General features: G+C 43.9%; 1 protein-coding gene across 7 annotated transcripts in view; it reads right to left on the minus strand.

The window, feature by feature from the left end:
- The window catches only part of LARP4B (La ribonucleoprotein 4B), an 857,205-nt gene that overhangs the window by 720,890 nt on the left and 109,620 nt on the right, over positions 1-26,695 (minus strand). For 2 of the 7 annotated variants that reach the window (XM_069211181.1, XM_069211180.1), the window contains exon 1: positions 14,362-17,571. The exons of the other annotated variants lie outside the window; for them this stretch is intronic. In XM_069211181.1, coding sequence (XP_069067282.1) covers positions 14,362-17,532 — 3,171 coding nt within the window. In that variant the 5' untranslated portion in view covers positions 17,533-17,571. Of the gene's footprint in view, positions 1-14,361; positions 17,572-26,695 lie in introns of those variants that run through there. 7 annotated transcript variants of the gene reach the window in all.

Below are 26,695 nucleotides of genomic sequence, written 5' to 3' on the forward strand. Positions count from 1 at the left end.
TAGCATAGTTCACATTAACCATCAACCACAGATATATGGAAGACCCTCAATGAGTCAATCTGTGGACAACTGTTTAGAAAAAGCTAAGTTCCTTAAAATAGTGACTGTCAGATCCAAAACAAATTACTTACTACGGACAGCTTATATCAGTATCAAATTACCTTAAAACTCACTGAACCTAAATTGAGACATTAAGTTGATATCAGTAGAGAACTGGGTACTGTAAACAGTGCTTACTCTATGGAGGGAGTTTACTTTATATCACACGGTTTTCAAACAGTGAACTTTCATAAGAAACACTACAGAGTATTTAAAAATAACTACTAAGAAAATTTGATGAAAAATATATTCTAAGAACAGTGTACACTCTATGCAACAGCTGTTATAAAAAAAAAAAAAAAAAATTTAAAAAAATCACTATTGGCTAAATGTAACCTTGTTGTTAAGGTGCCTACTACCTGCACCCTTTATACTGACATGAAAACTTTACAGACAACCCATCTACAAGCAAAACAAGCACATGTATGTAGGTTAGAAACTGGTGCACACACTCCATTAAGTTATGTAGAAATTGTCTTGCTGACACTATTCTAACACGACAAGGCTGCTTACAAAAGTTAGCATCTACCATACAAACTCTTACTCCTGCTGAAAATGTTTTCTGTGGAACAAAAAAACGTGTGTGGAACATAATGAACACGAGTCAAGTATCCCCTGCACACCGAGTTACTCATGAATACAAAGATATGTAATCTGTTCAATACGTCTCCACACCTGTGCTGCTATAGGAGCAGATGAGTTTTTTAAATACTTACACGTATTAGCTGGACCCATGCTGTACAAAATCAGGTAGAAAAGTAATATGGTACGTCTTCCCCCCCCCTCCACCCACCACCCCCAACCCCAACTACGTAAACTATAAAACAAACTAGCACATTCACTGGATTATGTCATGAGTGATGTTATTAGTAAAAGCCATCAATGTCATCTGAAATGTCATAAATGATGTCACAACACGTCATGAGCGATGTAATATGTGGAGTCAAGCAGTGCGCTGCGTGGGTGCAAGTCATAGTTAGTTCTTCCAACTATAACTGTTTTTTTTTTTTTTAAGTTTAAAACGTTAATGTTATCACTGGCAAGCACCAAACTATAACATTACTTTAACCTTGGGTTTTTACAGAAAAATATATATTTACACACACATATATATGTAACTATCTACCTATCAATCAATGAGTTTGTAGTACTTTTCCGACTCGAACTACCGGAGCGAAAAGAAAACACGTCCGAACCCGATGGCGGAAAGAAAACAATCTAAGATGGAGTCGATGCCCATGCACAATGGAGCCGAAGAGGAGGAGTCACTCGATCCCGTGACTCGAAAACGCTTCTTCGAAGAAAAACAACTTGTAACACTCCGAGCCCAACACTAGATGGCAGGACCTATGCCTAGCATGTGTATCTGCAGCTACACATGCAATCGAACATATATATATCTCCTGCGTTAAGTGGCTCCTAGGTCAACTCTGCACCCTAGAGTGGGGGTGCGTATGAAGGCAGAAGAGCATCACTGCTCTGTACTTTAATAGTGTTGTTCAAAAAAAAAAAAAAAAACTCTGCCCTCTTCAGCCTTTGGGTAATCATGTGAGTGAGTGACAGAACAGGTACCCCTGGATTTTTGGGCAGCTGCTTTGTGGATTATATGGAAAGTATGAAAACTACACACTTTCACATTCTGTCCAGCCCAAGTTAACGACCGGTGCAAGACAGATCAACACTCGCCTAGACTGGCTCACAGTGAAAATTCTTGAATACAACATCTCAGATTGTTGGCAATTTTTCTCCAAAATATGGTAATTCCCTTCATGTGTTCCTCACATGTGGTATACACCTGCAAAGGCTTGGCAGACATCTGGGTTCTCCTAGGTCTCTAGGTTATCAGACATGAGGTTTCAAAGAGTTTGGGGTGCCTACAGGACAAAAACTAGGTGCAGTGCAGAAGGAATATTTCAAAAGTAACTGAAAGAAATGTCAGTTCAGGACATCTGTCTTCAGGTATTATGTATCATAAATAGGTTGTATAAAAATCTACCAATACCATAGAGTTTTGACATCTACGTGTCCAAAGGTTTCCATACCCGGATGCTTTCCTCTCACAATACCTCTTCCCAGTGAAAGAAGCACTATGAGGAGGAGGAACCGGGTGTCTGAGGCAGAAAGGAGTCAAAAGTTCAAAGATACTGAAAAAGTCTCTGCTGAAACCAGTTAGGACATCAGGCCTAGATCTATTCAAAACACTTTGCTCAGACTTTCTACATTTAACATTTGTAACTGGTCCAGATTAGTGAGTTTGCTAGCACATTTGTCAACCTCTTATAGAGCTCTATCTCCAACAATAAAGTCTTTCACCATAACTCCTTTAGTGAAGGGGATGTGATGTTCATGTCCTCCACGCTACCTCTTGAAAGCAGAAGATGTGAACGTGACCATCCTCTTACTAAAAGGAGGAAATTCCTCTGGTCCAGAAACAGAGGTATTTCCATTCATAAGCCCCCACTACCTACCTTGTCTGTCTTCCATGCCTCAGTCCAGTCTAGTGAGTTAGTCAATGGCTCCTGTACAATATTCATCCCTTATAAGAAAGGAAAGAAAAAACAATATGGCCCGTATAGGAAGAGACAACCATAAAGGCAGGGCCATCCATGTGTGCTACCTATATTTTATTCTGTGTTCCGATAGTTCATCCCTAAGCGTGGTCTTCACTTCAGATGTGTTATCCTTTATTGTTTTACTCTAAAGTTATTTAAAGGCCTGCATTAGCATCAGTTATTTACTTGATAGATGAGTATTCTGTGCATCTTTATTATGTGCTGCCTCCTCAGCAACTTGGAGGTACCCATGGTTAAGTTCATAGGCCTATTGCAGACCCTGCTTCAACAGCTGCTTGAGCTGGGGGACATGCTGCACCGCTTCCTTTGGGCTGCTTCCACGCAGAGCTTTGAGAGACAGCCAATGTCCCTCAAGGAGGGGCAGGCATGGAGCACAGCCTCTTTTTTCCCGTTTTGTTGTCTGGGGAACACTTGTCTCTTTTAGGAATTGTGGTGGTCCCACAATACTTTGGAAATAACGGATCCTCATTGTTAAGCAATGTTTTAGACACAAAAACTGCTATGCCTACGAACTGGCAGCGCATTTCTCCTCTATGTTGGGTTGCCAGGAGGGAAAACATGCTGAGAAGAGAAAGCATTCCTCTGACTAGAGTCAGGAGGAAGAGGGGCCAGATCCAGCTCCAGGGCTTCTGAGACTCCCCAACTTTGGATTTACTCCAGGAGATAAAGCTGTCCAATCTGCTTTGCCACCCATGAGAGTTCTTTGCCCAAGCATCTCAGGCCTCCTCCTGTTGATCTGAATCAAATTCTTCTTACGTGAAAGAGCACAGTGGAAAATATGTCCAAGGCAAAGAGCTTAGGTAGATCTTATCCCACATCCATGAAAACCTTTTGTCTCCCAATTCTCTGTCATCTGTGGATGAGGACGAATTCTTTGCCCAGGACAGAAGGAAGGAGTCAGAGTCTCCCTGTGGATACAGCTATTTGGGGACTTTTAACTTGTGAATGTTCCTATGTCAAAAAGGCTTGCTTTCCCAGATTCCATGGAAAGAAGTATTCCCTGCAGAATTTTTCCAGGACGTTTTCCCGCACTGTTTAAGGATGACTTGGTTATCGGGATGTAAAGAAATGGCTCCCTGTTGCAGTTACCCCCCACTTTTTGCCTGATACTGATGCTGACTTGACTGAGAAGTGTGCTGGGACCCTGCTAACCAGGCCCCAGCCCCAGTGTTCCTTCACCTAAAATGTACCATTGTATCCACAATTGGCACACCCTGGCATTCAGATAAGTCCCTTGTAACTGGTACTTCTAGTACCAAGGGCCCTGATGCCAAGAAAGGTCTCTAAGGGCTGCAGCATGTCTTATGCCACCCTAGAGACCCCTCACTCAGCACAGACACACTGCTTACAAGCCTGTGTGTGCTAGTGAGAACAAAATGAGTAAGTCGACATGGCACTCCCCTCAGGGTGCCATGCCAGCCTCTCACTGCCTATGCAGTATAGGTAAGACACCCCTCTAGCAGGCCTTACAGCCCTAAGGCAGGGTGCACTATACCATAGGTGAGGGTACCAGTGCATGAGCACTGTGCCCCTACAGTGTCTAAACAAAACCTTAGACATTGTAAGTGCAGGGTAGCCATAAGAGTATATGGTCTGGGAGTCTGTTTTACACGAACTCCACAGCACCATAATGGCTACACTGAAAACTGGGAAGTTTGGTATCAAACTTCTCAGCACAATAAATGCACACTGATGCCAGTGTACATTTTATTGTAAAATACACCACAGAGGGCACCTTAGAGGTGCCCCCTGAAACTTAACCAACTATCTGTGTAGGCTGACTGGTTCCAGCAGCCTGCCACACTAGAGACATGTTGCTGGCCCCATGGGGAGAGTGCCTTTGTCACTCTGAGGCCAGTAACAAAGCCTGCACTGGGTGGAGATGCTAACACCTCCCCCAGGCAGGAGCTGTGACACCTGGCGGTGAGCCTCAAAGGCTCACCCCTTTGTCACAGCCCAGCAGGGCACTCCAGCTTAGTGGAGTTGCCCGCCCCCTCCGGCCACGGCCCCCACTTTTGGCGGCAAGGCTGGAGGGAACAAAGAAAGCAACAAGGAGGAGTCACTGGCCAGTCAGGACAGCCCCTAAGGTGTCCTGAGCTGAAGTGACTCTAACTTTTAGAAATCCTCCATCTTGCAGATGGAGGATTCCCCCAATAGGGTTAGGATTGTGACCCCCTCCCCTTGGGAGGAGGCACAAAGAGGGTGTACCCACCCTCAGGGCTAGTAGCCATTGGCTACTAACCCCCCAGACCTAAACACGCCCTTAAATTTAGTATTTAAGGGCTACCCTGAACCCTAGAAAATTAGATTCCTGCAACTACAAGAAGAAGGACTGCCTAGCTGAAAACCCCTGCAGAGGAAGACCCGAAGACGACAACTGCCTTGGCTCCAGAAACTCACCGGCCTGTCTCCTGCCTTCCAAAGATCCTGCTCCAGCGACGCCTTCCAAAGGGACCAGCGACCTCGACATCCTCTGAGGACTGCCCCTGCTTCGAAAAGACAAGAAACTCCAGAGGACAGCGGACCTGCTCCAAGAAAAGCTGCAACTTTGTTTCCAGCAGCTTTAAAGAACCCTGCAAGCTCCCCGCAAGAAGCGTGAGACTTGCAACACTGCACCCGGCGACCCCGACTCGGCTGGTGGCGATCCAACACCTCAGGAGGGACCCCAGGACTACTCTGATACTGTGAGTACCAAAACCTGTCCCCCCTGAGCCCCCACAGCGCCGCCTGCAGAGGGAATCCCGAGGCTTCCCCTGACCGCGACTCTTTGAATACTAAGTCCCGACACCTGGGAGAGACCCTGCACCCGCAGCCCCCAGGACCTGAAGGACCGGACTTTCACTAGAGGAGTGACCACTTGGTCAAGGGAGAGGGACTCCTGGGGGAGGTTTCCCCGAGGAACCCCCCCCTTGCCTGCCTGCAGCGCTGAAGAGATCCCGAGATCTCTCATAGACTAACATTGCGAACCCGACGCCTGTTTCTACACTGCACCCGGCCGCCCCCGCGCTGCTGAGGGTGAAATTTCTGTGTGGACTTGTGTCCCCCCCGGTGCCCTACAAAACCCCCCTGGTCTGCCCTCCGAAGACGCGGGTACTTACCTGTGAGCAGACCGGAACCGGGGCACCCCCTTCTCTCCATTCTAGCCTATGTGTTTTGGGCACCACTTTGAACTCTGCACCTGACCGGCCCTGAGCTGCTGGTGTGGTGACTTTGGGGTTGCTCTGAACCCCCAACGGTGGGCTACCTTGGACCAAGAACTAAGCCCTGTAAGTGTCTTACTTACCTGGTTAACCTAACAAATACTTACCTCCCCTAGGAACTGTGAAAATTGCACTAAGTGTCCACTTTTAAAACAGCTATTTGTGAATAACTTGAAAAGTATACATGCAATTTTGATGATTTGAAGTTCCTAAAGTACTTACCTGCAATACCTTTCGAATGAGAGATTACATGTAGAATTTGAACCTGTGGTTCTTAAAATAAACTAAGAAAAGATATTTTTCTATACAAAACCTATTGGCTGGATTTGTCTCTGAGTGTGTGTACCTCATTTATTGTCTATGTGTATGTACAACAAATGCTTAACACTACTCCTTGGATAAGCCTACTGCTCGACCACACTACCACAAAATAGAGCATTAGTATTATCTATTTTTACCACTATTTTACCTCTAAGGGGAACCCTTGGACTCTGTGCATGCTATTCCTTACTTTGAAATAGCACATACAGAGCCAACTTCCTACACTGGAGGATTGTCATCTAGTGATATGATCATCTCAGAGGAGGCTTCTCCAACAGACTAGTGGATAAGAAGATGGAATGAGCAGTGAAAATATCTCATTCTGCCCCCCCCCACCCCAATTCCTGTCTTTGGACAGGAGCTTACGCCACGCATATGGTACAGTCCCTACTGCATGATTATCATGCTGTTGCTGAGTAGTTGCAACAAGGAGATTATACTACGGCCAGACTGTCCATTATGGAGCACAAGGCTCATTATCTGTCAGACATCACGATTCCCTTTTGGCAGTAACTGCAGCATCGACAGCTTCCATCTGTGCCCACTGCCACATATGGACGAGGTCATGGAAGGCCTATAATTCTCAGAAAGCCTTGCTTAGCCATCTTCTTTTTACTGGGGCAAAACGGCTCTGTTCCCCACTAGAAGATCTTGTTAAGAAAACCATTAAGGACCACAACCGGATTACTCCAGTGACACCTCCCAGGGAAGGGAGAGGTCTTGGATTCCATAGAGCTTTTGGTCAGTCCCCCTCCCACGGTCTTCCACTCAGCCCTTTCATGGGACGAAACATGGCAGCTGCACTCCTTCCAATGACAAGTCCCAGGACCTCCCCGTACTTCAGCCTCACCTACTGCCCCAAAAACCTGACTATCAGGTGGGATGAAGGCTTTGTTCACTGCTTGGGCGGCAGACTTCTTGGATTCTTGGGTTCTAAAGTGCTAAAATATGTCTACTAAACAGTATTTTCCTCTCCCCCAACAGAAGTCTCGACGGACTCCAGACCCTCGCAATCCTCTCAATCTTCTGGCATTACAAAAGGGGAGCCAATAAATTCAAGCAAAGGGTGCCATCATGCCAGTTCCACAGCATCAATGAGGGGAAGGATGTTACTAGACTATGTTTTGGTTCAAAAGCCATCAGAGGAGTTCCGGCCAGTCTCAGACTTAAAGACTGTGAATCAGTTCATTCCTCATCTCAAATTCAAGATAGTGAGTCTACAACAGATTATTTCCCTCATCTCACCTGCAAGCTTTTGGCATCACTTTTAGCTTCTTGACGCTTGCTTACACATTCCAATGCACCCTTCCCCCTCAACAATACCCAAGTTCTATATTTTTGGACTCCGCTATCGGTTCTGTGTTCCCCCTTTTGGGTTATCTTTGGCTCCTAGAGTTTTCACTAATCTGTTGGCTACTTTAGTAAGTAAACCTGCATTCTTTGGGTCTGATGGTCTTTACGTATCTGGATGATTGGGTCTCCTTTTTCAAAGGGTCTTCAAGCCATTCACATAGTCTGCAGGGGCCTGGGGAATCATGGAATGTTATTGAACATTAAGACGTCACAGCTGGTTCCCTCTCAGACTCTTCAGTTCATTGGAGCTCTTAACAAGGGCTAGGGAATTCGTTTCTCCCTCTGCAACATAGTTAATGCCCCATCGGATGTCCCTCCTGCAATCAGAAAATAATCCAGCAAGAGGATCGTTAAGGGCTCAGGGGTACAAGGCTTCCTCCCCGTTTCTAGCTCACTAGGCTCATCTACACTGGTTTCATCTTGTGCATCACCTCCTGTCTCACTGGGATCCTTTGTCACAGAACTACATGGCTCCAGTGCAAATCTCCCCAGCTGTTTCTAGGCAGTTCAAGTGGTGGCTCAATCCGCGGAATATCAACAAGGGGGTTCTGCTGCCTCCCCCCTCTACCTTTCCAGTCACAATGATGCCAGCTGTCTGGGGTGGGGAGCAACCCTGGAGGACTCAAAGCAGGGAACTTTCACTCTGGAGGAATTCAGTCACTCTTCGAACTGGAAAGAACTAGCAACTGTGTTCAAGGCTCCTTTATTCTTTCCTCCACAGTTACAAAACAAACCGGTAAAGATCAGAATGGACAGTCAAGTGAAGAGGGCATATGTGAACCGTGAGGGGAGGGGAGGGGTTGAATTGGTTGGGGCTTGCAAACACTGGGGTTGATGGCCTTGACAGAACAGACTGGACAGTGAACACAACAAAACCTCTACTCTCCGACAGAGATCTATCTACCGGGGAGAGAGAAAGGGCGTGCGGATCAGTTGAGCCACACAATCTCCTCCTCAGTTTCCATCTCTCTATGCCAAAGAGTGTTTCAGGGGATCACAGAGCAGTTGGAGAGGGGAGGAGAAGAGGATGGGAGAGAAGGTGGGGAGGATGGGGGGGATGAGGGTGTTACACAATTACATTTTTTTGCCTCCCCTTATGATGCTATCCTTCCCCATTTTTGCTCTCTCCTTCCCTCTTTGGAGGCCTGGGGAGTGGATGCAATGAGATGCAGGTGTCCCCCGTGGTCTCCTTTTTACGTTTCCCCTGTTCCCTTTCATAGGCAAGGTCATGTCCCAAGTCAGGATGGAACACACACACACACAGGTCTTCCTGTTAGTACTTTACTGGAATCACCAACCCTGGTTCCTTTGATTGATTACCCCGTCTGGCAGTCCAGCCTCCCTGGATTTTCCAGATTGTCCCATCTCCTCCGAGTTTCCCTTCTCTTTCTGAGAATATTATCAGTCCCCTCCTGATAGGGGTCTGGAAACGTTGCCCATCGGATACTGCCCTTTCGGTCCAGAACGCTATGAACGTTAGAACACTTAAAAAGTCTGAGAGACACTGGGGTCATTTTTTTCATTGGTCTGCAACTAGGGGAGTCATTCCTTTCTCCTGTGAAGGGGGTATGATTCTGGAATTCCTAAGAGATGGGTTTTTATTGGGGTTGGCTGTCACCACCAGGGGTCTTCCATTTCTCAGTTTGGTCATCTGGCTTACTGTCTGATGAAACGTTTTATGTTAAAAAGGCTGGTGGTCCATGCTTCTGTGCCTTCATGGGATCTTCCATTAGTGCTTTCCTGCTTGAAGACATCCCCTTTTGAGGCACTTCCTTTAGTTTGAGATTCTGGACGCTGACAGTATTTTTGCTTGTGGCTATCACCTCAGACAAAAGGTTGGGGGAGATACGGGCCCTATCATGTCATGAGCATTATTTACATTTTTTGCCAGATAAGGTTGCCCTTCATCCAGAACTGGGGTTTATTCTAAGGTGGCTTCAATTTTTCCATAGGTTTTAGGATTTGGTTATTTCTGCTTTCTTTCCCGCTTCATCGCCTAAGGAGATTCCCTAGATCTGGTCATGGCATTGACAATTTACCTCCAGACAGCAGCTTCTTTAAGGAAGGTTGACTCTGTTACTTTTGGTCTGGGCAATAACGGACAACCCATACAGTGCCTAATTTAAGCCATTGGAGCAGGACGGTTATTTGCTTGGCATATCAGGCTTCCAATGCGATTCTTTCTTCTGTGGTTCAGTGATGGTCCACAAGTGCTGTATTCTCTACCTGGGCAGCTTTCAAAGGGGGCATGTCTAAATGATATCTATGCAGGCACCAAATAGGCAGGCCAGGATACCTTTATATTACATTACAAGCTGCGAATGGGAGAAGTTTATTCAACGGCTTTTGGAAGAGCAGTTCTTTTGGCTGCTAAATGATACTTTTTCTGCAGGTTTTTCATTTTTCCTGGGTTTCTATCAAAGTCATCTGGAATGGCATTGCTGTGCTCCAGTCATTTTTTTCCCGTCTCAGCTTTGGTCTATGCACACTAGTAAGGATAGGGGGTGAGGAAGACAGACTAGGTAGGTAATGACTTGTCTACTTATCAGTAATCTTCATTACTCCAAGTCATAGTCTTCCTCGCCACAGTCCTACATACCCGTCCCTTGTCTCTGATGTGTGACAGAGAAATAAAATTGCAGTGAGGTATACGGATTACTACTTTCAGGAAGCATACATAGGTGACCTCGACCTTTATTTGTGATTGTGTCACTTCCTGTGGACACCATACTGGCTAAGGGCTGTGGCTTGCTCGCTTTCTTTCTTTCTTTCTTATTTACTTACTTACTTATAGGGGGTGAATACTGTGCAGGAGCCACCGATCAGCCCTCTAGTCAGTACTATGGCGAGGAAGACCTACTCGGAATAATGACGATTATCATTAAGAAACAGTCAATTCTGGCTATGAGTGAATAGCTTTTGTACTGGTGTACCTTCCAGCTATGATACTCTTTTCCTGGAAAAATTCGAAGGTACTCGTATCCTTTTCAAATCAAACTCTAACTGGGGCTCTTCTGTGAGAGGATTAGTGTAGGAAGTTGGCTCTGTATGTGCTATTTCAAAGTAAGGAATAGCATGCACAGAGTCCAAGGGTTCCCCTTAGAGGTAAAATAGTGGTAAAAATAGATAATACTAATGCTCTATTTTGTGGTAGTGTGGTCGAGCAGTAGGCTTATCCAAGGAGTAGTGTTAAGCATTTGTTGTACATACACATAGACAATAAATGAGGTACACACACTCAGAGACAAATCCAGCCAATAGGTTTTTATATAGAAAAATATCTTTTCTTAGTTTATTTTAAGAACCACAGGTTCAAATTCTACATGTAATATCTCATTCGAAAGGTATTGCAGGTAAGTACTTTAGGAACTTCAAATCATCAAAATTGCATGTATACTTTTCAAGTTATTCACAAATAGCTGTTTTAAAAGTGGACACTTAGTGCAATTTTCACAGTTCCTAGGGGAGGTAAGTATTTGTTAGGTTAACCAGGTAAGTAAGACACTTACAGGGCTTAGTTCTTGGTCCAAGGTAGCCCACCGTTGGGGGTTCAGAGCAACCCCAAAGTCACCACACCAGCAGCTCAGGGCCGGTCAGGTGCAGAGTTCAAAGTGGTGCCCAAAACACATAGGCTAGAATGGAGAGAAGGGGGTGCCCCGGTTCCGGTCTGCTTGCAGGTAAGTACCCGCGTCTTCGGAGGGCAGACCAGAGGGGTTTTGTAGGGCACCGGGGAAGACACAAGCCCACACAGAAATTTCACCCTCAGCAGCACGGGGGCGGCCGGGTGCAGTGTTGAAACAAGCGTCGGGTTCGCAATGTTAGTCTATGAGAGATCTCGGGATCTCTTCAGCGCTGCAGGCAGGCAAGGGGGGGATTCCTCGGGGAAACCTCCACTTGGGCAAGGGAGAGGGACTCCTGGGGGTCACTTCTCCAGTGAAAGTCCGGTCCTTCAGGTCCTGGGGGCTGCGGGTGCAGGGTCTCTCCCAGGCGTCGGGACTTTAGGTTCAAAGAGTCGCGGTCAGGGGAAGCCTCGGGTTTCCCTCTGCAGGCGGCGCTGTGGGGGCTCAGGGGGGACAGGTTTTGGTACTCACAGTATCAGAGTAGTCCTGGGGTCCCTCCTGAGGTGTTGGATCGCCACCAGCCGAGTCGGGGTCGCCGGGTGCAGGGTTGCAAGTCTCACGCTTCTTGCGGGGAGCTTGCAGGGTTCTTTAAAGCTGCTGGAAACAAAGTTGCAGCTTTTCTTGGAGCAGGTCCGCTGTCCTCTGGAGTTTCTTGTCTTTTCGAAGCAGGGGCAGTCCTCAGAGGATGTCGAGGTCGCTGGTCCCTTTGGAAGGCGTCGCTGGAGCAGGATCTTTGGAAGGCAGGAGACAGGCCGGTGAGTTTCTGGAGCCAAGGCAGTTGTCGTCTTCTGGTCTTCCGCTGCAGGGGTTTTCAGCTGGGCAGTCCTTCTTCTTGTAGTTGCAGGAATCTAATTTTCTAGGGTTCAGGGTAGCCCTTAAATACTAAATTTAAGGGCGTGTTTAGGTCTGGGGGGTTAGTAGCCAATGGCTACTAGCCCTGAGGGTGGGTACACCCTCTTTGTGCCTCCTCCCAAGGGGAGGGGGTCACAATCCTAACCCTATTGGGGGAATCCTCCATCTGCAAGATGGAGGATTTCTAAAAGTTAGAGTCACTTCAGCTCAGGACACCTTAGGGGCTGTCCTGACTGGCCAGTGACTCCTCCTTGTTTTTCTCATTATTTTCTCCGGCCTTGCCGCCAAAAGTGGGGCCTGGCCGGAGGGGGCGGGCAACTCCACTAGCTGGAGTGTCCTGCTGGGTTGGCACAAAGGAGGTGAGCCTTTGAGGCTCACCGCCAGGTGTGACAATTCCTGCCTGGGGGAGGTGTTAGCATCTCCACCCAGTGCAGGCTTTGTTACTGGCCTCAGAGTGACAAAGGCACTCTCCCCATGGGGCCAGCAACATGTCTCGGTTTGTGGCAGGCTGCTAAAACTAGTCAGCCTACACAGATAGTCGGTTAAGTTTCAGGGGGCACCTCTAAGGTGCCCTCTGTGGAGTATTTTACAATAAAATGTACACTGGCATCAGTGTGCATTTATTGTGCTGAGAAGTTTGATACCAAACTTCACAGTTTTCAGTGTAGCCATTATGGTGCTGTGGAGTTCGTGTTTGACAGACTCCCAGACCATATACTCTTATGGCTACCCTGCACTTACAATGTCTAAGGTTTTGTTTAGACACTGTAGGGGTACCATGCTCATGCACTGGTACCCTCACCTATGGTATAGTGCACCCTGCCTCAGGGCTGTAAGGCCTGCTAGAGGGGTGTCTTACCTATACTGCATAGGCAGTGAGAGGCTGGCATGGCACCCTGAGGGGAGTGCCATGTCGACTTACTTGTTTTGTCCTCACTAGCACACACAAGCTGGCAAGCAGTGTGTCTGTGCTGAGTGAGAGGTCTCCAGGGTGGCATAAGACATGCTGCAGCCCTTAGAGACCTTCCTTGGCATCAGGGCCCTTGGTACTAGAAGTACCAGTTACAAGGGACTTATCTGAATGCCAGGGTGTGCCAATTGTGGATACAATGGTACATTTTAGGTGAAGGAACACTGGTGCTGGGGCCTGGTTAGCAGGGTCCCAGCACACTTCTCAGTCAAGTCAGCATCAGTATCAGGCAAAAAGTGGGGGGTAACTGCAACAGGGAGCCATTTCTTTACAATTAGTTATACTGGCAAAGTAGTTCTACTGCCACGGTTCTTAATAACTACAAAATGATGAGCCATGTTACTGCCGCAATCTTTTGTACGGAGGAGAGAAATTAGATCTACAGCTTTTGTCAAACTAGGATGCCCCTAATACTCTCGGGTTGGACTTAGCTTCCCAAAGGACAAAAAGAAAAACACATAACCCACTGTTTATCAGATTAATGTCCTTGAGCTTCTTTGGTATGTATATGCTCAACAAATAAATAGTAAGTAATGCAATAAGGAGCTAATTGATGCGAGGAAGACTAACTAGTAACCTTCACTTGTTGAATATCATGCCTTCCTCAATCCATTAATTATTACTCTCCCTACCATTTGCTGGGCCTGGATCCAGGTTCAAGATCCTTCTTTAGTAAAGACAACAGGATGTGGTTGTAATCAGAAGCCTCTTTATGAGGACGGATCCTAAAACTATTTCTAGATAGGCTGTGCTGGTGTTTATCTCAAAGTATAGCGGTACCTGTTTGGTGTAGTGGTACGAGGAAGAGGTTGGCTTTGACTAACAAATCAGTCTTCATGACACCACATTTCAGACAAAAGTGCTTCTGTGGATGCAGAAACAAACAATGATACCTCAGAAAAGCTTTGCCCATTTAGAAAATTTTAATCACTCCCATTTAAGTCACATAGGATGTATGAAGGTTTTTCCACACTAGTGGACCAAACAGTGATTAACATATCACACACAGTGTCTTCAATTCTTTGTCTTTACTATTACAATAAAAAGCTGTTAGTATAAAAATATTCAACAGCAAAAAACCTGAGAGAACAATCTGTCTCCCAAACTCACTTGCTTACCTTTACCAACATTGCTAAAACATCCTAGAAACAGCTGCCCACAAACTATACAAAAGGAAACCCCATTAAAAAGTAAGCTAAACAAGTAAGGATCCTGCAGAGCTTAAAAAAAATAAATTAAAAAAAATAACATGCAACTATAATTCTTTGGATCTATGTAACATCATGATCATACAATATGTACAAATGAATTCCATATGTCAAGGGTAAATTGATATGTAATTAGCAAACTGTATTTGAAAATGAAATACTCACCCAATCACTATGCAGGCCTTGCCACCCCCAAATCCCATTATTGACTGGTACTGCCATCTGGTAAGGATACCTTTCCAAAGATAAGTTAACTTGCAAATCACTAAAGGAACCCGACGGGCCCACTGCATTCAATTCTTTGGAGAGGACGTTGTCCCAAAGATAAGCCATACAAAATGCATAGTCACCATTATGGGGCTCAGTAGATGCATCTGCGATTATAGAATTTCTGAGATCATTTGAATGAGAATGCAAGCACTGAAGCTCCATTTTACGATTATCTTGATGTTTTTCATTAAGGAAATGTTCAGGAACGCAATTCATTAGCAGCATAGGACAATTATTGTTTTTCTCTTCAGCTATAATAGGGACTGTATGCACTATTGTGATTTCATATGATGGAGTGGCAGCATACTTGTCAACCTGGCTTGGGTCAACATTATATAGAAATAACTCTTTGTTGGCAAGTTCCAAACTGCAAAAGATTTCTGTTTTATTATGCTCGTAACCACGTGTCTCTACGCTGTCGTCTGGTTTTGAGACAGACTGCATTATTTCAGATTGTGTGTTTGACTCCTTTGTGCTACAGTAATTTATGTTACTGTTTGAGTTCAAGAGTGGACTGAGCGCATCACTAATGACACCCAAGTTCTCGTCATTTAAATGAAACCTCTGCCTGCTTTCATTTTGACTTTTAAATAATGCATCGACTGAATAGTCAGAATAGTGATCACAGGAATTTGAAAGATGTCCTAATTTACTCTGCCACGTCTTTTCAGTGTACGAATCCTTCAAATCGTTGTTTCCACATTTCTTTGAACACTTGGATTGCAACTCAGGATCTTGCTCAGCTGCTAATGTAGAAGTCTGCATTGATAACATATGCAAGTAGTCGGGCTCTTCGGGTGAATGATCAACCATGACTGTTTTTTCTTTATTTATGTCATGTCCTGCCTGTAAACTTGTCTTTACGTTACCTATAACTCCAGACGTCGTATTAATATCAGCAAGGTTAGTTTGGTTGCATGTTAATGCATTTTGAACACCATAAGTAGAAAGGACTTCCATATTTATAGAACTGGCACTGCAACTGTACTGTAAATGTTCTAACTCACCATCTACGTTGGTTTCACTCTCAGGTAGGTTGCAATATTCAACATTTTTTTCTGTGACATACTCGGACCCCAACTGATTGCCGTAAACGCTATGTTGACTTGAAAATTCGTATTTGAAAATATCTACCACATTATGACACCGTTCTGGGACATCTAAACAAAATCTAAAGTCAGTACCATTACAGATATCAGGTACAGAATGTTCGAAATCCACTTTGCCATCATTCCCAGTTAGGCCTCGTGAAAAATGGAAACTTGAACTTTCATTTGGGGCAAAAATTGATATATTTGTAGATAGTGCATTAGATTCAATAAAGTTTTCTTCATTTTGAGATGTAATTGGAAAAGGAACATTGTTGCTGATCTTACAGACAACTTTTCCTTCGTAAACATCCGTGTCCAGTTCCCTGTTATCAACACAATGAGAATTCACAATACATGTTGCCGTAACTTCTTTAAGCCTTAAATTATTTTCACTGGGAACGGCGTCTAACAGAACTTCAAGTGCCATTTGCTCTAGATTTGTATTTATTAAGTTACAATTGTTCATACCTTTGGTGGGACATTTGGTTTCTTCTTGGCTATCGTTTTCCAAACTGGTGCATTCAACTACATCCAAATCTAGGTTCGTGTGCACCAATTCAGAGATAAGCAAATCATTATCTGCTTCTTTGTCTGTCGACTGAACGACAGAAGCACAATTTTCTTTATGCGCGAAGTTAGGAGAAACTGGCTCAGTGAAATAAAAGGTTGATGTCTGCTCGTGCTCGAAAGTCAAACTACACTGTTCGACCTGAACTTCAATATTTGAAAGTTTAAGTTCACAAAACGTCGAGACATCATTTTGTAGGACCATGTCGGAAAAATTGCAATGTTCAAATTCCTGTGTATCAGGAGCATTGCTTAAACCCTCCCTTTCAGAATCAGCATTTACACTGGGAGTACAGGTAAAATACGTTTGTTCGTTGATATGGTCTTTTGCTTGGACATTCACATCGGAGCAAGGCACTTTGGACTCTACGTGAAGTAACCCCAGCGGATTCTCCGTTCCATCGAATGGCTCATGTTGCACGGAATTAAACGCAGCTGTCGATTGTGCCTCCCGCTCAACTAAACAATCTCGCTCTCTGTCGAAAGGCCATGTCACATTGCACATTCCCTGGCCAGTGGCAGCTGAATGATTTAACCCGACTGCATTTTCTTCCTGTCCGAGAGCAGAAATATCCTCTTCCATGTCCAAATCTTCAGCATCCACTAGACAAATGCTATAGAATTCACAAGCTCGTGAAGTAAAAGCCCTTTCCTGATTTGCATCTTGACAATAAAAATCGGCAGCTGGTGTACTGAACTTTTTTCCACTTCTTTCGTTTCTCTGTTTCGCTTTCTCTAGAGGTGGTTTACTAAACGTATCGTCAATGTAGTCATTGAAACACCCCAAGACGTGTCCATCCGCTGCCGGATTGTGTCGCTCAGAAGCACCGGATTTTTCAGATTCAGGACAATTATCAATCTCGTGATTCTGGTTTTCGGCAGCAACTTCAATAATTTCTTCACTACCAATTCCATTATCCATTTTCCACGCATCAACTTCGCCATCACCACAGTAGGCTTCATTTGAAATTTCATTTGGAACACTATATTCTTTTTCGGACGCCTTTCTCAAACTTTTGTAACTACTGAACACCATCAAGACGTTGGAGAAAGCATGGAAAAATGGGGTTGACCTGTTGCAGTTTTTTCCAGTTTTAAACTGTCCATCAGTATGTCCCTCCATACTGCTGTAGCACCGGTTACTCGCTTTATTTGTTAAAGCCTTATGTTCTATAGGTATGATCTCTTTGCCTTTGTCAAAAGATTTATGGGCAAGGTCGACAGGCGGAGCAGGCATCACAGCGGCGGTTTCTTTCCCCTTCTGCATCTGGCTTTCTACGAAGCCGACTATCATGGGAAAATGTTTTTTTGCAGCATTTCCTCTTGTGCTCTCGTCAGATGTCTGCAGCAGGCTAGTTTTTTCGTTGTTTTTTTGAGGGCACAGATCTTTACTAAAGCAGCAACCCATGGCCTGTTCATAGCACCACTCTCCTCTCAGTGCTCTCGCCTGAAGTACATGTGCTACAACACTCAGCTACTGCCAAAACGTGGCTCCACCCATCAGACAAATATAGCTCATCCTAAACTGATAGTGAGCTCATGGCACTGTCACTCAAGTACAGACTGGGAATAGTGTCCCATTTTTTTTTTTTTTTTTAGGTATGGCTTGATAGAGCAGCTCTCATTAAGACCTAATGTTGCCAATTCTTTTAAATATACACCGAGGGACTCCGACCCGAAAATTCATCTTTCTCCTCACTTTATCAGCTGCTTGTCATATCAGTCAGCTACAGCTAGGGGGTTCGCACTGCAATGCACGGATAGCTATTTTCCATCTCAAAAGTACATTTAATAATTACACAAATTATTTTTCGAGTATATGCACGGACTACAAAAATATTATTTGTTTAATTTCTTCCTAGGATACCATCCGACAGTCCAGCTCCACAAAGTCATATACAGGTGTGTTGCACTACCAGCGACACTGACTGCATATAGACCAATAATACAAACTAATGACCCCTTCCGTGACACCATACACTGTCTCTAGGACATTGTTTACTACCCACTCCCTTATCACAACTAAAACACGTGCTGGGCATTGGTTTCTCCTAATTATCTTTACTGTGAAGTCATGGTAGGCGGGTGCAAGAAATGTGTAAATGAAGGGAAGGTTTAATGTCATATTTGGACTGAAGTGCACAGCTGCACACTCCCATAAAAGACAACAATGTATGACTTTGAGGGGCACTGTTGTGCTCTACTTTAGATGCAGTATATATATATATATATATATATATATATATATATATATATACATATATATATACACACACACATGCACTGCAGTGACACAAGGCATGTAATTGTGCCTGTGCCATTTTTAGAAAACAGTTTTATATACGAGTTCAGTCATTCCTTAAGAGGGCCCTAGATACTCATGCAGCTAGAGGTTTAATTAAAAGAAATGCAGCATACTACTCATTTGGAATATTGTTCCCTCACACTGAGCAAAAACCCAATAGTTGCTTAGACTATGGGCCTAACTACGAGTAGTTTGGTGCACTCTGGCCCATGCAAAAACCCCGTTAAACACACGGATCGGAACTACGAGCTGGAAGGTATTTAACGCATCCGATAATAACTTCAGAATGTCAAACCTGCCAAAGTTTAACGGGGGAAAAGAATTTGGTATTTACCATATCATGCGGATTTTGGTGGACGAAACCACAAAGATCTGCATGTCATTTCCTCCAAATTCCTAATAGGTGCTGTATATAGCACCTGATAAATTACCCTGTGGTATCGGTATTTATGAGGTGTGATTAATAAGGGCCTATATAGGACAGTATGCATTTTTCAAAAAACAAGCACAGCTATAAATAAAATCAATTTTTTATTTGTAAGCATGGGTGGGGGAAAATGAAGAGAATGAAAAGCTATTTTGCACTTCGCTTCAAACAATTAAATTCCCTGATAAAAACACATTTTTGATAACTTTAGAGCAAAAGTATCTCTAGTAATGTGTAGTTTGTATTGCCTGGGAGGAAACTGGTTTAGAACTGGTTTGCCCCTTGGGCTTGCAACAGACAGCCAATACACATCCTTGTCTGACTTGAAAATCACCCTTCTCCTGGAAGACCATGCATTAGTCTCGGACAGTTGAAAAGCAGGAATGTGGAAAACAAATGGTGGCATGTAATAGCAACACGGGAGGGAAACAGGACCAACTGGCATAACAATCGGCATAGTTCACAGCTCATTCCTAAACACAGAAATGCCAAATGAGGCTGTTAAGGATTTTAACAACGGATTTCTAAAGCTGCCCTAAACATTCTCTCTCCATCCACTACAGAAGAGAAAAACATATCTAGCACATCATGAAGGAGTGGCTAGAACAAGGGCCAGAACTCCTGCAGTAGGAAGATTACTAGAGGGCATTCTGGGTAAAGAACTCTGGAAAGACTTGCAGTAAACCAAGTACTGAAAAAGAAGGAATACATTCTACAAGAAATTAGTAGGGATTGGGTGGTACAGAATTCTCCAGTCCTTGAATATCAGACGGAGTAAAATGCCCAACTCACCACCACATCATAACAGTCCTGGACCTTGAAAACAGCGTCTGGAAGAAAAGAAGATTTAGCATGACGGCCAGGGAAAGAACACTGAAGACCTCATGATGTTCGCTGTTACTGGAACTGTTCACAAACGGTAGATTCTAAAGAGCTCTCTGTTCTGAAGGTGGCCTAGCTGACCACTTTGGGAAAGAAAACCGGAAGGGCCCTTTTGTCTGAACGCCTGTCCTGACGATCCAATGGCTGTAGGAGAGACCAGGAGTGACTTTATCAACGTCAAGACATTTTTTGCACACTTAACTGTAAAAGGAAGAAAGGGCAGTGAGGCATGTTCCTCCTAGGAGATGTGTCTTGAGTACACCAGAAGAGGATGGAAGCATTGGAGGCAGAACAGTTTTCTGGGAATGTTTCCATTTTTATCCTTTTTGGTGCAAAAGCTGCCTCTGGTGGTCAGTAATGCACAAAGTGAAAGTGACCTTTAGAGTTTAATTGCGCCTATTGACATATTTTTGACAATTCTTAGTTAAAAGTTTAATTATCTATACCTACAGTTACCTTTCCATGATTTTAACCACTGTGTCCCTTTGCTTGATAAACGCACATGGAGGCCATCATCAGGAAGCTACCACCGGATGCACTGCACATGGAAGAGTGCGAGGGGAAGAAGCTGAACAGGAAGCTGAAGCTCAGCTTAGCGGAGAATGCACGCCCTACACGGCGCACCTTGAGAGTCCATCATTGTGAGGCCAGGGTAGCTGCTACCTTCGCCCTGCGAGCTATAAGTAGGAGTGGTGGCACAGTACTTTAGTTAAGCATGGGGCAGTGTGCTCCAGTAAGTCCATAGACACTGGCAGCGAGTCCAAAGACAGCGGAAGCAAGCCAGTTTGGATTGTTTGCATGGGAGAAGCATGCACGTTAAATGGCGGTTCCATACAAGCTGCCTAGCCATCCATCCATCCATCCACCCACCACTGGTTACTTACTACACCGGCTCCAGTCCGCCCACTCTGGTTTACCTTCCTTCCTTGCAACCTTTCTCCCTTCCCCTCCACCTTGCCCCCTTGTTTCCTTCCTTTTCACCACACCACTCCTTACTGTCCGGACATCCACTAGTGCAGGTGTACAGGGAGAAGATTTAAAAAGTAAAAAGTAAAAAACTATAAGGGCAGTGCAGTAGCCCTGGTGCCAAGGAGCCAGGACCATGTGGAGTGAGTGAGTGCTTGATTTTAAGTGCTTCAGTCCCTTTAAACGCCCGCCTCCTATTAGCTACATCAGGGAAACCTCTATCTTAAACAATGAAAGTAGAAATGCCTGATAATGCACTCCAGTAGTACACAAGTTGCGTTCGGGTTTATTATACTAATGGTGTGCGAAAGGGTATCACCTTATGATCCAAGGAGCGAGTCAATAGAGTTGATAGCGCACTGCTGAATGAGGACAGTGTCCCCTTGGTGCACTATGGTTGGTTCCAAGTGGGATTATTCCTGTTTTCTGGTAACATTTCCGTTGTTTTTCTTTTTGGTGCACGCATATACACACGTGCACGCATACACACACATGCACGCACGCACTCCGACTTCTCGTTAATCAATGCATGAAATGAAATAACATTCATGCTGTAGCTTGTTTTATGTTGTTCACCTGGTTCCATCAATGCACGCTTTAATAATGAGAATCACTCAGATTCCATTTAAAAGAAGAAGTACACAAATACCAATGCATTTCAGTCATTGCCCTTCTTCAGGGGACATATTCTCCTAAAAAAACAAAAATAAATGGCTACATAAAGTACACTGGAATACGAATACATAATCAGTTATATAATCGCTGTATCACACAATCTTTCATTGGGAAAATGTGGAACAAACACTGTTCCAACATCCTAATGAGGTCCCATGAAATATTCATTGTATGGATGTAAACATCCAACACAATCATTCATTGGGGAATACAATCTCAATAACTATTTCAACGTCCTAATGAGGACCCATAAAATATCCATAGCATACGTGTAAAAAAAAAAAAAAGCACAACGTCATTCAATGTGAAGTATATATGTACATGTGTAAACAGATGACTGCCCACTATCTTCATGTTACACTAGGAAATCCTACAGGTTATGTTCGCAACTAATTAGCACGAACTACAGCAAAAAGACCAAAAGTAAAAGAAAAAAAGAAGAAGAAATTGTGTGAACGTGTTGTCCCATTCAATCTAAGTGCTAACGAAAATATCTTTATAAAAGTCCGCCCTGTAGTTCCTGGTAGTCTGGAATTAGACTTGCAAATAGGAGCAATGATGAAAAATACCCATTCTCTCTAATACATTCACTCATTGTGATTAACCTTCATACCCTTTCAAAAAGAGGAATTCCAACAGCATTCACGGCGGCAGCCATTTAAGTGGTGTTTTTATACCGCACCTTCAGTTCCAATCAAAACAAGACTGTAACCCGCAAAAAACAAAAACACGGATTGTGTCTAATATCTACTCGAGTACTGTTACATTTCCACAAGAACAAAAAGGTCCAAGATTATGTTTTGGGAACAAAAACCAAAAAGGTTCTGAGTAAAAAATAAGTCTTAACGTTCCACTATCGTACACCGAACATGTCAAATACGAAGCTCATATTTGGTACAATGATACTTAACCATGATGTCTTGTTACTTAATCTCCCTAAGGGCTATCAACGTGCAGCAATGTAAGGTGGAAACCCAGGTTTTGGGCGACGCCATGTTTAAATAACAAAAGAACTACGAACACATTTAAAAAAGAATGAGGATTTTGTGGCGTTCATATCCCGTTGTTGAAATATCATTATTTGGAAATCGAGCTCAAATTGACCTCCAATCATAAAACATGGCTGTGGTTGAGTGAAAATATAGTCCCAAAGTTCAGGAAACCTGAATAATCCTAAAGCAGTTGGGACCGACCATAGTGCGCCAAGGGGACACCTTCCTCATTCAAGAGGGCGCTATCAATTTGAACCTCTATCTTATTGCACAAACAACTCAAACTATATCATCTGGGGCAGGTGTGCATCAAGATATTGTAAACTAAAAGGTAAACTGGACACTGCAAACGCCCAGGCCTACTCGAAGGGATGGGAGACTTTTCCACCAAGGAGGAAGCCAAAGGGAATACGTTCTCCCTAAATCAATCTACAAAACCACAATAACAGGTATCCCCCACCTAACACTAATTAAGTATACAGCTGCCTAATAGGTGCCACTCAGAAAAATATTGTATAACCCTCAAACCAGACATATTAAGCCACAGGGTAGAACAGAACCATGTTTTGACGCTGTAAGGGCCATAAGACCAATAACATCCCTCATTGCCTCTTGTTAATTATTAACGTAGTGGTTGGGCACAGATTAAAATAAAGAGATACCTGGGTGTGCATGAGACATTTTTATTTCACTTAGGTTCCCTGTCACCATAATATACCAAGGGCTCCATGGAACACGGTTGAGCCCACTCAGGCTTTTAGGGGCCAGGATGAACCAGATGATGAAGCATGCCACTGCTAGAGTGGGTGAGGGTTACATATATAAGAATACAATTCTTCCTAAGTAGCAACCACTAGCCAGGTGTACTCTAAGTAGTGTTAGGTGGAGGATACCAGTTATTGTGGTTTTGTACATCAAGATATTACAAAAAGACATCATCCATCAATAAGATCTGCTCAGTACCAAAACCTAAGTAACAAGGCTGATTATCTAACTTTCTTACCCTCCAAGGTGCTGCGGTCGTGGTCCCCCCACGCAAATCCAATCCTACTGAACAGGGGACTATGAATTTAAAGGAAATTACAATGAATCTATCAAATGCTTGACCTGCCCAAGGAGACGTGGAAAACACAGCACCATAATCATTCCAATTCAGGAACACTTTTTGAAACACAAATCAGAAACAAGGACCCACTTGAAATCAGAAGTGAGGAAGCCTCCTGAGCGGCCCCAAAACTCCCTGTAAAATCTACTTTGCCCCAGGGGAGCACCACATAATTTCATATCAACTCCCACTATAACAAAGCCGAGAGATCAGAACTAGGAAGGACTTACATATTGAGCGGTCTTCAACAACTGACCCTAACTCACCTCAAGTGCACATCACTCGTCCTGTTACAAACTCCACACACTTGAGTTCTTGTGGTTTAACTTAACAGTACATAGCAAACACTACCCCAAGAAATTTAAAGCATTTCTTGCAAATGATAATGCCTCCACTCCACAGGCAACAAGGGGCTCTCCATTAAATAAGTCTGTAAGCTATGCACTGAATGATTAAGAAGTTAAGATCCTGGAAGTATTGGAACAGTCAAACCGGGACTACACCAACGAGTTATACACTACACAGTCCTAATGTGGCTGCAGCCCTCCAACTAACACCACACGTTAATCAACTTGTCACTGCTGTTCACTATCAATGTGCTTGCATGGCAATCACAAACTCGAACTGCAGACTGATTTAATGCAATCAGTAACCAAAACCATATTTAACAATGACTCAAAAATTGCCAATCTAGAAACAAAAATCAATGTAGTAAAACAAAACTGACTGTACGTACACTGCCTGCACACCAATAGTCGACAAATTGTGAACTCTCCTAGAGAGATTATCACGACTAGTAGAAAATGTAAAACACACTAACCACCATAATTTTAGCTGAGGAACGATTGCAGAATAAAATAGAAATGCTTACCACCATCCCCCTCCGAAATGTAGGAGGGGCAAATTCCACTCCAGAATCTAAACACTTGACAACTGCAGACATGCTGAATGATCATCCTAAGTTTCTACTGGTTAAAGAAAACTTCTACAAAGGGCGGAAGTCAGTGACAGATCCGGGAGAGATATAACAACAAACCAGCATTGCATTTATGCAACCGACAAAACAAATTAGCAAATCTCTAACAAGGAGAGAGAGTAAAAGGCTGAAGATTTTTTTTTTTTTTTTTTTTTTTTTAAATCCTCCAGAAGTGCTCTGCAAGTTGTATACAAAAAATTAGCAGACGGATCCAACTACAGCTTTAAAAAAATAAAAAAATAAAATATATACATATACATATACACACACACACACACACACACACACACACACACACACATATACATATACACACACACACACAATTTTTAGTGGCCCACAAATGAAGAAAGGACATACATGTGTCTGTGAACCTAGTGATTAACTTACTACGTAAAGTGTAAAAAAAACAAAAACAAAAAAAACAAGCTGACAGACCAGTTCCACTGAACACCCTCCAAATATCAATAATACAGTTTCCAGAAATATCTCAACCAAGCACAGTGCAAAATACACCAAGTGCCCCAGCCCTGCAAGCAAGCACGAAGGAGTCGGGGAAAATGCTGAAGCGACCACATTCCTCAAAAGATGGAACCAAGCGTGCACAAGAGACAATATCAACCATCAGCGGCCTTTCCACTTCCTACCTTCGGGACAACCTTGGGGAGCCTGTTCAAGGAGGCATCAACAGCTGTAAACAGGTCACCCCAAGTTTACCGGTCACCACCGAGGGCAGGTAGGAACAACTAGCTGCATGAGCTTCCCCTTTATAGGGGGTTCACAAAAGCAATGCGACCCAACTATTCCTACATCCACAATACACCCAAAGGGCCAACAAAGGTCTTTCAAACAGAGCAATTATTTTACACTTATTCCACCACATTCCCACGCTAAAGATTCACAGAGTACAATTTGTACGACTGGATCTTTACCCGCAAACTGAAGAGACAATAGGGAAGTTCCGCTCCCCAACACACATGAAGCTAGTCTTAAATGAATGTGCAGCGTTCCAACACAATAGAGCTGAAATAGGTGAAATCAAGCCAACAAAATGACAACACATCTTATACAACATCACTGATCCTGAACTGTTTGAGCCAGACTCAAGTATTTTTCAAAAAATGCTCAGTGCTTCATACCCCAATGCATACAATCATACCATGGATCGTGTCTGTTGCCGCAAAGAACATGAACGTAAAACATCATCATCTACACCAAGCACCTTGGGGGTAAAAAGAGGGAGATTGGAGTTGGCAAGCTGTAATGCTGCAGGCCCACAACCAAATGGTATTTCTAGCAGCCTTACCTGCAAAGCAAGGAAGCCGAATGTCACAAAGCAAGGAAGCCCAATCACAACCTTAAAGTATGGAGAGGGCCATTACCAACAACTTTCATTAACACTAGAGCTACGGGGACGTTTAAAAATCAATCAAACATGAAAACACTAATATCATGGAATGATGCTGGCCTATGGTACATACTAACACAGTCAGCGGCATTCCCTCTTATAACAACCAGGGATAAACGCCTCCATGAAACATGGGCAGTACATAAAGTTCCAATAATAGGCTTCCATGAATTGGGCAAACCAGCAACAAAGCCTAAGCACGTCAGGCATCCATCAGGGGGGCTCTCCATATTCGCTTCCACAACCTTAAATCTCAACGTTAGAGATGTAGACTTTAACAACTCATCGGTACAAACTACAATAATCAATGGATGTTATACAGACAGGAAACCAAGAACAATACCTTTGGTTAACATCTATTTAAATTTCCACAGGGCCAAAAGGAATGCAATAGTGTAGGATTGCTGCAATAGTCTAGGTTATGTCAATTGTATATACCCAACCACTGAAATCATCCTAACTGGAGACTTTATCTTGCAATTCTGGGCCTGCTCTACTCAGCAAACCATCAACCATATCTGAAGGCTCAGTCAGACAGTAAAAGGATCAAGGTTGTTAACTCGTAAACTAGCTCCGCTGCAGCCATATAATTGCTTGACAAGACAAGAAAATAAGAGACTACCCACGTTCAGAGGCATTTCCACCTTGGATTTCCCATTTGCAAGTTATGCAATAGACAGTCTCTATATAGACTGAAATCAGGAGACGTCAGACCAGTGGCCATCTCCCACCGTGCACTTCACTTGAGCTATCTAATGGCACAGCCAGCCACACAGCTGAGCTTGGTGAGAATCACGCAAGGTGGCAAGAAGTATGTACTATTAAGACAGCTAAA

Source organism: Pleurodeles waltl, chromosome 10 (genome assembly GCF_031143425.1).
Source record: "Pleurodeles waltl isolate 20211129_DDA chromosome 10, aPleWal1.hap1.20221129, whole genome shotgun sequence".
Lineage (NCBI taxonomy): Eukaryota > Metazoa > Chordata > Amphibia > Caudata > Salamandridae > Pleurodeles > Pleurodeles waltl.